Below are 12,657 nucleotides of genomic sequence, written 5' to 3' on the forward strand. Positions count from 1 at the left end.
CTAATATTGAAATAAAATATAATCAGTTATTTCTAAAATGTCAGTAAAACCCAAATTAATCATACATACTTCTGATTTAATGTATCTAGCTTCTAGCTCCAATATAAGTCATTGTGTGCACAATATTTTTCCCCAGATTCTTATTTTATCATGTGCCTTATGAGCCTTTATGTTTCGGAGTGAACTTTTTAAAATATGAAAATTAAAACGCACCAAATGAACGATCTGCATGCTCAATGATTACAAAATCCAACTGCTCGTCCACCTTCCAAACCATGCAGAATACACACATTTAAAATCACCCTTTCCTGAGGATGAGAAGGAACGTAAGACCTGCTGCTCAGGACGGGCGGAGGCCGCAAACTGACAAGGCTCTCTGCATACCACTGAAGGGCCTGTCCTGGGCGCCCTACCTCCTTCTCCCTCCCGCTGTCAGCCTGTAAGGTTTCCAGCCGGGCTTTGAAATGCTCGCGGTCCAGTCTGAGCTGCTCCAATTCTTGTTCTTTCATTTCCAAGTCTGCAAGAGAGACATAACAATACTCAAGAAGACATACACCACAAATCTCTCCCAAGCATCCATTTACCCTGTCTTCCCTTAGCCTGGACCAATTTCTCGGGTCAGAATATTCATGTTTCTGATTTCTAACTGTCCTTGAACAACCAATGCTCTTGAACTCTTTTTCTTATGTTCCTATCAGTTTTCAGCCCAGGGGAGAAAAGACTTCTTTCGTTGCTTGCTCCGTGTTTTGATGGCCTCCCTTTACTGCCAAACGTGTACTCAAGACTTCAGGAACATGTTATTTAAAGGCTGAAGGCTGAGCTGAGGAGCCCGCCTGTCTCATGGCACAGGCTTGTATCTGCTCTGTGAGAAACAGAAGGCAGCTTGTGCCGAGACGCTGCCAGGGAGCTGATTCACAAAGCGAGTCCCACCGCCTGGCAGATGGCTCAATGGAACAACTGCATAGCAGTCACCAAGGAGGCAGCCACAGAGCCCACAAGAGGATGCCACGGGGAGGAGGAGGAACTGCGCGTACTACTTCCTCCCCACTACAGTCAGGACTGGATGAGTCAAACAGCCAACAAAATCCCCAGAGGCAGCCACATCAACAAATCAAAGTATTACCAACTTTAAATATTATGCTGTAGAATACCAGTGCTCAAAAAAATCAAACACAGGCCTGGGGATGTAGCTCAGTGATGCAGTGCTTGCTCTTTAGAGCTCAGAAATCATCCATTGTATGCCGTACAACAACAGACAGCAAGATCTGGGGGGACCCAGGGCTATGAGCTGATGGTGTGATGCTCTTCCCTGAACAGCAATGCATCAGGACAGCAACTCCCTAAGTGTAGCATACATAGGGGTCACCTGCAGGTTGTGGGCCCCATCCACACAATTTTGGCTTCAGCAGACCACATTCCAAACATTCTCAGGTGAGGCTGTGGCCGCCAGTCTGAGAATCACCACTTAGGACGGCCCCTCCTCTCATCACTAGCAAAATGAAAGGTACACCCCATCCCAGACCTGCACTAGCCAGGGAAAGAGCTCAGCACAGCGCTGAGGAGGCAATGGGGGGCGAGAGGCCTGTGATGAGGGAAAGAGCTCCAGAAGCAGATGCCTGGAAAACAGAACCTTACTCCACCCTCCAGGAGGAACAGCTACCAAGGTGCAAGGGAGAAGGGGTGGGCTGCACACCCTAGGGGTCTGAGAAGGCAGCAGGAGGCCACAGAAGCAACCTGGAGGACTGCGTGCCCAAGGCTGACAGAAGAAACAAAAGGAGTCTGAAGTTTTCTAGAGACTCTGCCCCCAAAGGAAGAGTAGATCCTAAGTCAATAACCAGACCACCAGGGATTTAGGAAACTTAGGACATGTTCCTTAGGGACCAGGGTGGAGTCCCTTTGAGCTATTTCTTTTCTGCTCTTTTAAGATATCCAGTGCTACAACATGACTTAGTGGAATTATTTTGTTCCACTAATCCTGACGTAAGAAAGAACTATCAGTGGAGCATCGTGCTTTAAAAACTATTTAAAACTACACAGCTGCATACTGGTAACAGTGTTAAATTCACACATACGCACATATATTATAATCATATATGAAATATGTGCCATACACAGTCACAGACACAAAGAAACAAAATGAAAAGGGAGATAAAATCATCCATGGTTTGCACAAGCGTGGTGACACATGTCCGTAATCCCAACACTGGAGGGCCAAGGCAGAAGGATCGAAAATTCAAGACCTGCCTGAGCAACTTAGTGACTTAGTGAGACCCATTTTCAAAATAAAACATTTAAAAAGGGTTGAGAATGCAGCCCACTTCAAAGGCCCTGGGTTCAATCTCCAATACAAACATAGACAGATATAGCTACAGGCACAGATATAGGCATCAGTGGTTTAAAATTTTCTTTGCAACTAACTCTTGAAGTTTGCCTCTATTATTAAACTACGTATTACCTGAACACGGTAAAGAAAGAAAATTGTATCTCTACAATCCTTAGCATGTACTGTAGGAATTCTGACCACCCAAAAGACCCCTGCACTACAGTAATTCCATGCTCTCTTGCTCTTTGTAGTTGTACGGGACCTTATTGTGGGTTAAATAGCAAAGCAATAGGGTCCCCGCAAAGCACTTATCAACAGGCAAACCTATAAAGCTCCAGGTCAGTGGTGAAGGCCACACCCGCTCACAACAGCGCCTCAGAGGTCACAGTTGCCTTTCCACTGCGTGAGGCTGCCACCTTGTGGCCATAAACGAGCATTGCTGCGTCCTCACAACTGCACTTAATGTCACCCTGGCTCACTGCTTGCTGCCTACTGCCTTGAGGACAGAGATCTTCCCTGGTTTTGTTTTATGCTGCAACCCATGTGGCTAAAAAAGTACGTGGAGGGCCCGGGATTTAGCTCAGTGGCGTTGCAGCATGCCTCGCAAGTGCAAGGTCCTCAGTTCGATCCCCCATACTGCAAAAAAACAGAAAAACCCCACAAACCAAAAAGTACGTGGAACATAGTCGGCACTACCTAGATATTTGTCACAGCAATGAACTTCACTTCTTTATATTTCCTCCTCCTTCTTGAAAAGAGAAAAACACAGGGCTGTACTTGGCTTTCTATAGGTCTCGTTCTTCTGTAATGAGGACGTATTACTTCTGCAGTTTTTTTAAAGCCCAGGGGCAGAAAGCCCAAGGGCAGTGAATGACATATGTGGTCAGAACATCATGCCACAGGGACTGTACCCGGCCTAGCCTGTGCGTCAACTGCTAATGCTTAGCACTCAAAGTGAAGGTGAATCAGTCTGCGGAGGGAATGCAGGGCTGGGAGCCCCGGACAGATGAGATGTACAGAAACCACCCAAGCCACATGTTAGTTCAAGATCTACGTACTTTTCCAAACTACAATTCTTTTTTGATAAGAGTTTTCAATATGATGAAGACGACTGTTCTCTTTTAATGCTCAACTTATTCATGGGGAGCTCAGAGAGCCGTAAATGAAAAGAAGGATTTCTAAAACATTAATCAGAGAAATTCATACTATACAGAAGGGATCAGTTTCTCCTACCCTTTATTACCTGCACGTTTATAACAAATCATCCACTGTCTTAATATGAAAATGTGTTTTTGATCAGAATGGCTAAGAGTCACAAAACCAAAACACAGGCTCTTTAACAGCCACTAACTTTTACCTTCTTCTCACTGTGACAGGTTCATAAAAGAATTCAGGAAAAAAAAAGAATTCAGAGCATGCTACTGGTAGGCTCCCTCTGCACTCGAGCTGAGATCTGGGTAGCATATTAGCTTCCTGGGGCTGTGGTAACAACCACAGATTGGATGGCTTAGAACAACAAAAATGTCTCAACTCACTGGTCTGGAGGCTGCAAATCCAAAAATCAAGGGGTCAGCAGGGCCACATGCCTCCAAAATCTGAAAGGATCCTTCCTTTCCTCTTCCACCTTCTGGTAGGCCCAGGTGTCCCTTGATTTATGGCAGTGCCTTTCTGGTCTCTGCCTAATGCCTTCACGAGGCCACACCGACCTCACACACATCTATGGCCCAAATTCCCCTTTTATGTTGTATTGGAGTAAGGCCCACCAGGATGGCCTCATTTTAACTTCATTACCTCTGAGAAGGTCCCATTCTGCCAAAGTGGGGATTAGACGACAATATCTTCTGGGGGGAAATTCAACAGGTTGCAGGACCACCTGCCTCCTGTGGGACTTGTGAATCCCTTTCAGCTGTGAGGCCTTCCCACTCAGGCAGTTTCCCAAAGCACATGGCCCATCTCCAGGATGGCTCTGCATCCTGTCCCCACAAACAGTGCCAATGCTGTCTTACATTTTCATGGGAGTATTTTGTATGTGATCAGTCCTCCTCACTTGGTAAACTCCAGTGAGTGCCTTGGGACATTCTTCACAGGTTTCAAAATATACTGAAAATTACAATATTCCAGAATTCATTTTAAAAAATACCTCAGTTTAAGGTTTAATACTCGTTTTTGTTGTTTTTTTTTTTTTTTTGTACTAGGGATTGAACTCGGGACCTTGTGCTTTCAAGGCAGGCACCAGAACCATTGAGCTAAATCCCCGGCCCAGTTAAAGGTTTAAATGTATTTGAAACACTAGTGCCCATTCTAAACCAAATACTTTAATTAGCTGTCAAAATTTTTAAACAAACCAAAGTTAGAATCAGAGCATGGAAACATGCTTTCCTTTTCTGCACTGACAAAAATCTGCATCCAAAACCACATTTATTGCTCTAACACAAAGGCCACTGGCATCATCTTTTATAAAATGAGGGAAATGTGTGACCAGTAAGAATCTGCCCCACAGTGGCACTGCCAATGAATGTGGCACTGGGTGGCATCCCTCATTTGCGTATGTGAACGATGAGGCTTCCAGCCTACCTGGGAAGAGCCAAGGGAAAGGATCAAATCTCAGCCTTCTGATAAACGCTCACCTGATTGACTGATCAACTTGAAAATAAATGCCACAACAACAACAAAGAACCCCAAAATTGATCTTACTGAACTCCAACGTTGAAGTCCTTCCCACAGTAGAGTCACGTACAGACCCACTGCCATGGTGTGAATGGCCACGTGCGCAGGAGTGACACTCAAACTCTGCACGTGCCCGCCTCTCCACCTCGGAGACCTTTCACCTCCTCTCTCCACAGGCCCCTTTCTACTTCCTCCTTTACACCCCCTGGATTCTGGGGAGCCTCCACGGGCCCTGCATGTGCACTCTCCACCCTACTCTGGGCCCCAGAGGTGGGTGTGGACGTCTACTGCAACTGGGCTTCCGGCCGGGTGTGGCAGTGGGAGGCCCAGCGGAACGGGAGGACCCACCCAGGAAGACAGACCGGATGCTGGCCTCCTCGCAGCCGCCTCTTCGCTGCTGCTGAGTGGTGCTGCTGCCCAGCACCTCCCCTGCACAGCACGCCTCTCCCCTGCTCCTCCAGGTCCTAGCGGTGCCAGTGCTCCACTCCGGCTGGCTGTCTCCCGGGCGCCTCCCTCTCTACCTGCCTCCTCCCTGGGCCCTGCCCACACCGCTGTAAGTCATCTCTTTCCTGCGCTCCATTCCTGTGTCTGGTCAGGTCCCGGCCAGGATCCGGGCCGCAGTGAACTCTGGCTTGAGCTAAGAACCTCTTCTCAGAGCTCAGTCCTCTCACCGACTCTCCATGGTCCTCTCTCTACTTCACACTCCCAGGGACCAGAAACAATCCTTCCTGGAGCTGAAACAAAGGGCCCCTCGCTCCTCATTAATGTCAAATAATCTCAAATACCCTTTAAACACTTTTTTTAGACAGAGTCCCACTATGTCAGCCAGGCCAGTCTTGAACTCATGATCCCTCTGTCTCAGCCTCCCAAGTGCTGGGATTACAAGTGTGCAACACCACGCTCAGCCCCATAAACACTTCAAAAATCACACCATGCAGTGGTTTCCAAATCCCACTGCTAAAAGCCAAGAGAGTGCCTTAAGAACAATTACAGTCTAATAAACGTTTAAGTGGTATTTCCATTTTACAATGTTTTAAACGTTTTTATTCAGAAATAATTTCAAAATCACAATATGCTGCATGAATACAGAGAATACTCGTATTCTTTTCCTCTAGCATTGCCTAGTATTTTGCCACATTTGTGTGCCATTTAGAGAGCTGTCCCCCACCTCTGCTGAGCTATTTGAGGGTAAATTAGGTACCATAGCCCTTTGCTCCTAAATAGTTCAGTGAATATTTCCCAAGAACAGAGAGGTCAGCATAGTCTGGCACACACATGCAATCCCAGCACTTGGGAGGCTGAGGCAGGAGGTCTGTTCTGAGTTTGAGGCCAGACGGGACTACATAATGAGTTCAAAGCCAGGCTGAACTACATAGTGAAGCCCTGCCTCAAACAAACAAACAAACAAAAGAGATGTCTTAGATATCCATAATATACAGTTTTCAACTTCAGGAAAATTAATACTGATATAGCACTTTAACCTACCACCAAGATCTAGATTTTTGAACCATGGTCCCACATTGCCCTTAATATCCAAGTACAGGATCAGGGGTCAAGTACAGGATCACTTGGTCGTTATATATTTTTAGCCCCCTTTAATTTGGAGCTCCTCCAAAGCCTCTTGTCTGTTACATTACAGAATATTTCTAACAATTTAAAAACCAAGACAATACCCACGGTGGGACTTCCATCTCCAGTCATGCTATGGATACAGCAGATCAATTCTTCCACCAAGAATAACCCTAAAAAGTCAACTTTAAACAACAAAACTGTGAAAAGGTACCTGAGACCTGTAAGACAGGTGGATCTTGAGGACCAGGTCCTGGAGGACAGGAGATTATCCCAGGTGGGTGAGCCCCACATTCCACCCACTCCTACCTGAAGCCCCTGCACATTCCAAAGCAACACAGGCAAAGAAACAGCTAAACTAAGCAGGGCATTCAACATCCCACTGAGCTGAGGAAATAAATCACAGGGCTATCAAGACATAAGGAGAACCCTGACTCTGGAGAAAATGGAAACAGAAAAACAAGCTGGCATCAGCACCATTTCTCCCTGGAAGGCACTCAGCAATCAGTAAGTGGTGCAGAGAGGCAGTGGAAGCAAGCAGTGAATGAAAAGAGCCCCAGTTGCCAGGCAGAGCTGGAATCAGGCTCATGGCACGCAAGAAAGAGGGAAAAACTGGCAGACAAGATTTGCCACAGTGGAGGTCTCTGTACTGCCTTGGAAGGATGAATGCCCCAAGATACATTGTGAACCGGAACAGGCCAGCTGGAACTGAGTCCAGAGCCAGCCATGAAGCAGCTCAACTTCTGTCGAGATTAATGTGATCAACTCCCTCAAAAAAAAAAAAAAAAAAAAGAGGGCTGAGGATTTAGCTCAGTGGTTCTGCTGCCTGCCTCGAAAGCACAAGGTCCCGAGTTCGATCCCCGGTACCAAAAGGAAAAAAAATCCTTATAGAAGAACAGGAGAGAAATACTATCATTCAGAGCCTCCATTAGTTTTTATGTGGGAAAAAAATGTTAACAATAATATTATCAGGCCTACCAAGAGGAAAAGCAGACATCAGAAGCAGATGCACACATCCTCCTTCAGTGCCCCAGGCTGCTGTGGTCCTTTCTTTCTCTCCACACAGGTGTCATGGCTTGTGTTAGATGTTCCCCCCAAAGCCTCGTGTGACCATAGGTGGGGCTTTTCAGAGATGGCTGGATCTACAGTGTGTGATGCTGGGACCAAGCGGGTATGATTACTAAACTAGTCCACTGATTGCTTTGGCATAGCTCTGGGTGTGGATAATGGGAAGGCCCACTCTGGGTGCACATGGCACCACTCAGGGAAGACAGCCTGGAAGGGATAAAAGGGAGGGGCAGGCTGCTGCTGCTTTCTCACCGCTTCACTGCTTTGCTGTCTTCCTGTCTTCTGCCCGCCACAAACTGTTTCTCCTCTGCTGTGCCACCCTGCCTTGGAACCAACCATCTACAGACTGAAACCTCTAAAAACTGTAAGCCAAACTACCCCTTTCCTCCTTTAACTTGGGGTGTTGGGTATTTTGTCTCAGCAATGAGAAAAGTAACTAAGACAATGGGTTTCTAGTAGCATGTGAGCCTTGTGAAACTGCAACTCAGAAAAGAGAAGCATGTAGAGAGGAAAGGGTACACCCTTGGGGTCAAACAGGTGGCCAGGGAGAGAAGACAATGGTTGACAGAAACAGGGGTCTTGCCCTCCCACCAACTCACAAAGTAAAATGGGAACAAAGCCATGTTCTCAGAAGAAACACCGAAGGTATACCACCTAACAGGAGGAGAGCCTGTGTCTGGGCAACCAGAGCAGTGACTCTGGGCCAAGGCTATGTCCACTGATATGCAGCCTTTGAAGCCACAGTATGGCCTTGTTTAGGTCCTGGGGCAGGAGTGGCTTTGGTGGTGTCCACAAAAGTTGGCTGGCCTCTATCCTAAGAGCAAGGAGCAGCTGCTGAAGCCTTGAGCAGAGGAATGGTGTAGTCAGTCTGGACTGTCAAACACTGCTCAGGCTGGCAAGGGTTGGGGGTGCCACCTGATGGAAGCTCAGGATTTAGGCACAATACGGCAGTGGAGATGGAGGCGAGCTGATGAATCGGGACACACATCTCCAGGGCAAAATGCACAGGCCTCACCGGTGGACAGGTTTCCAGGGGAGCAGTGAGGAGAGACAAGTGACTCCAAGGGCTCTACGGCAGCAGGCAGTGCTGGGGAGGCTGGGACAGGCCAGCATGAGATGAAGGGGGGATGGTTAGCATGAGTCAGGTGTGAGAAAGCAAAACTTACCTTGCTTTCTGAGGAAGTCATGATCTGTCCTGCCTTTTGTCAGGCTGAAATAGCAGACAGACAAAGCCAGCTGCACAGCTAACAGGAAATGCATCTCCCAAGGACACTGCAACTAAGAGGCGTCACAGTGACCCTCTGAGTGACTGCTGAATTCTTATTCACTGAGAAACTTCAGTCTGCAAACCCCAGAATCTCAGAAACTTTGCTATTTGGGATTTTACATAAGAAGAAAACACTCTTTGCCTGCAGTCACTGTGACACAAAGCGGCAGCCTTGAATTCCCATTTGCCACAGAGCTGTAAGGGATTTCATGTCTATTTGTATTTTGTAGTTTTCAAGCAAGCAAGACCTGGATCCACTCCACAGTCAGACTTACGCTGCCTCTTCACACACAGCTCTGCTTTATTTCTGCATCACCTAAATTCTGCCCTGCCCCAAGAGAAGGCAGCACCAGAGACAGCCTAGGGAAAGAGGTGACAACACAGCCTGGGGAAGGCGAGGGACCACAAGCAAAGATCTCCCAGAGTCTGACTTTGAATAGATCCTCCTTTGTGGCCCTCAGTGTGATTTGGACACGGGACTGAGCTCCAAGTATCAGCTCATGCTGGCTCATGAGACCCTAATATATTTTTCAGAATGCCAGTTCATGACTTTACAGTGAAATGTAACGAACCCTCAGGCTCACATATTCTCCCACCTAGTAGCATTTTCCTTTTCTGGAGACGAATGCACAAGGGATGACTAATTACTCTTGAAAGTTGCTAGATGAGCATGACATCAGAACAAAGCAAGCTAAGAAATCAGACCCGGAGTATATCCAGCAGAGACCTAATAAGCGAAAGGTCTATTTCCAGAGGGAAAGACAGGAATAAGGACATCAACAAGGAATGGTGAGATGCTCGGGGAGTGGTAGTAGCTTTACAGCTAAAGGGGTAGAAGGGGCATGACTGGAACTCAGTGAGAGGTGGACTGTGGAGAACAAGGAGGGAACCTTGGTTGGAGGGGTGGAGCCCCTCTGTCCAGCCATGCCCTTCTCAGTGCGCCCTGCCAGCCAGTCTGCAGGCTCCACCATCCAGGCACAGCACAGCGAAGAGGGGAGGATGGGTGTGAGGGTTCCTAGGAGAATAGGGCAGGGCTGGATGGGAACCATGAGCATCTTCTTCTCTAACTGGATAGGGCTGGCCTGACACATCTGCACAAACCAGAAACTCATACTCTTGTCAGGGTACCTTCCTGTCTGGACCAGTGCTAGAAACATAACGTGGGCCCCCGTGGGATGCACCTTTTCTAGATACCATGGCGTAATGGCTGAGTGAAATATGATGTGGAGATTAACCTATCATCAAAAGCTGGCAGTCCTAACTCAGCTCAATCAGGCAAGTGCTGAATCAAGCTTGAAGCATCTCCAAGAACTTTAATAGGCTCATAGGCTGGTATGTGACATAATGGCTCAGCTCAAATCTCGATAGTCTGAATGCACAAGATCTAGCAACCTTGCACTTACAACAGTAATAGAAACTGACTCTCCCACCCATCTCGTCACAAGTGAACACAAACCAGCTGTCTCTGCAGTTAGCTCCACATGAGGTTTCCATGTGGGAAGATCTTTAACTTTCACAAGAATGAACTTAATTTTCAGAGTAGAAGTTTTCAGATATCAATAGTATAAGATTCTTCCAAGGAAGAGAGCAATGGAGACTAAAAAGTCCAGAGAGCTAGCAACCTTCCCAACACCTACATACACACGTGCAAGTTATGCACTGAAGGCATCTCTAACCCTTTCTTACCTTTTATCTGACTCTCAAATGAACTACAAGAACTACACCAACACTTTAAAATGTATTTATAATTACTTTACAGTTATATATCTAAGTCAAATTTGTTGGAACACATTACTATCAGCAGCAGCAAATGCTAAAAATAAAATTAGGACTCACTTTTTTCTAAAATCTTTAGTTTCTGGAAGCCTTCCAGGACCTCCCCATTTAGTATTCTGGGCAAGAAGTCCCGTATTTGCATCACTTCAGTTGTCAGCCGGTCCAAGTCCTTCTTTCTGACTCTAACGAATTCTTCCTTAGTTCCCATATGCGAAAAGAGCAAAAATAATTTATGATGTTTCCCCTCAGTTCACTAAACAGCAGCCCAAGTCAATCTGCTTCTTCTTCTTTCATGCCTCTTACAGTCATAATTATTTCAAAAGCATGTCTCTACCTAATGCCGCTTCTGATTGATACAGATACGAATATGGATTGTATAACACTTTGAGAGCTGAAGCCCCAGCCTTCAAAATGAGGATCAAGCCAGCGTGGGGTCAGACACCTGTCTTCCCAGCTACTTGGAGACTAAGGGGGCAGAATCATTTGAGCCTAGAAATTTGAGGCCATCTTGGTGGAGCAACAAAGCCAGATTCCGTCTCAGAAAGGGAGGATGAGGGAGCAAGAAAGAGAAAAACTGGGGTGCATACAAGACCCCTATTTCTAAAAGTTAAAGAAAATGCTTGCAATTTGACATCACAACACCAGGAGGATTGGGAATAGAGGGAGGGCGCCTCTTATGCCGGTCACCCCATCTAACACCCACCCCAATCCGGGGAGGGATTTTCTTGAAGGAAATGCTATCGGGGCAGAACACTGGACTGGATCCACAGTCCAAACACTCTCGCCCCACACATGCACCAGACATCACTACTGAGAAGTCTACAGTACCCTATTTTCTCACACCGAACCAAAGCCCTGCAGCAAGCAGTCAGGGCCTTCGGAAGGCACAACGATTCAAACTCCACGTCCGTCCGTCGCCGTCGCTTCATCCCGCCATCTTCAGAAGAGACTTAGGTGAAGGCTGCTTCAAGCCCATTCCCCGCCTGCTCTGGCCTGGCCCACACCAGCCCTGGGTATAGCTCCTTATACACTGGGAGAGACCCTGAGGGGGGCAAACAACCACAAGTGGGACGCGCATAAGGCCAGGCCTCCCTACTAACCCCGCAGGCTTCCGTCGCGCTGCCCGCCTCGCCCATGTCTGCGGCCTTGACTCCGTGCGCCTGTGCGGCGCCCTCTGACCCCCCACACGCAAGAAAGCGCGGGAACGCGCTCACGCTGCAGCTGGATAATCCGGATGGCGAGCCACGAGGCTCAAACCTCATGGAATGCAAGCACCATTGAGTCTTTAAATCCAGTGGTGGTCAGCAGGGTCCCAGTTCTGCTCTTCTGGCTTAGCCAGGGTTTTAAATTTGTTAACTGCAAAGTAGATGAAAAATGAGATCCAGGTGTATACGTCACGCAAAATAGGATGAATTGGACCTTTTCCTATTTGGCAAGGGGGCCCCCCTCTTTGGGGGAAATATCGCCAACAGCCAGCAGCCCACGTCCCTCGCTAGGCTCGAGGGGCTTTTATGTTAAGGACTGTACAGTTATTTTGGCCCAGTTAACTAGGTGGGATTCTCCTAGTTCACCCTAAGTTTAGGGGAGTCACCAAGTTCAGGAACTTCCCCAGCATGCCCACTAAATCTGTAAAACATGGTACAGCCTGGAGCTTTGGATGACCGAAAAGTCAGCACAACTTTTAAGATTTGTTCGCTTCGCGAGGACCCAGCACTGTTACCACTCCCGTGTTGTGTATGCGCTCCACAGGCCCGAGGACCTTCGGTGATACGGTCCGACCTGCCCCAGGGCACCGCGGGGAGGAGACGATCGCCGGCCTGGAGGCACCGCATCCCCAGCCCAGGTCCGGTCTCAACTCCACCCGGGGACCTAGGAGCTCCGGGGAAACCCGGTGGGTGGGGCGACAGGTGAGCCACCGGCCCGACGCGGCTTTAGGAAGTGCGCTTAAAGTCTGTCTCTTGCTGGCCAAGGCCGGACCCTGGCTAAC

At 47.8% G+C, this 12,657-nt stretch overlaps 1 protein-coding gene across 46 annotated transcripts in view; it reads right to left on the reverse strand.

The window, feature by feature from the left end:
* Positions 1-12,657, reverse strand: part of Hsf2bp (heat shock transcription factor 2 binding protein) — a 91,783-nt gene that overhangs the window by 79,000 nt on the left and 126 nt on the right. For 31 of the 46 annotated variants that reach the window (XM_087211870.1, XM_087211833.1, XM_087211894.1 and 28 more), the window contains exons 1-3: positions 11,771-12,651; positions 10,731-10,866; positions 414-517 (exon numbers count right to left, since the gene is read on the reverse strand). In XM_087211870.1, coding sequence (XP_087067996.1) covers positions 414-517; positions 10,731-10,866; positions 11,771-11,932 — 402 coding nt within the window. In that variant the 5' untranslated portion in view covers positions 11,933-12,651. The other 15 variants (XM_087211840.1, XM_021256291.2, XM_021256292.2 and 12 more) reach the window with 11 other exon arrangements.

Source organism: Heterocephalus glaber, unplaced genomic scaffold (assembly GCF_053883595.1).
Source record: "Heterocephalus glaber isolate CG9 unplaced genomic scaffold, H.glaber_assembly_v1.0 deba00000122, whole genome shotgun sequence".
Taxonomy (NCBI): Eukaryota; Metazoa; Chordata; class Mammalia; order Rodentia; family Bathyergidae; genus Heterocephalus; species Heterocephalus glaber.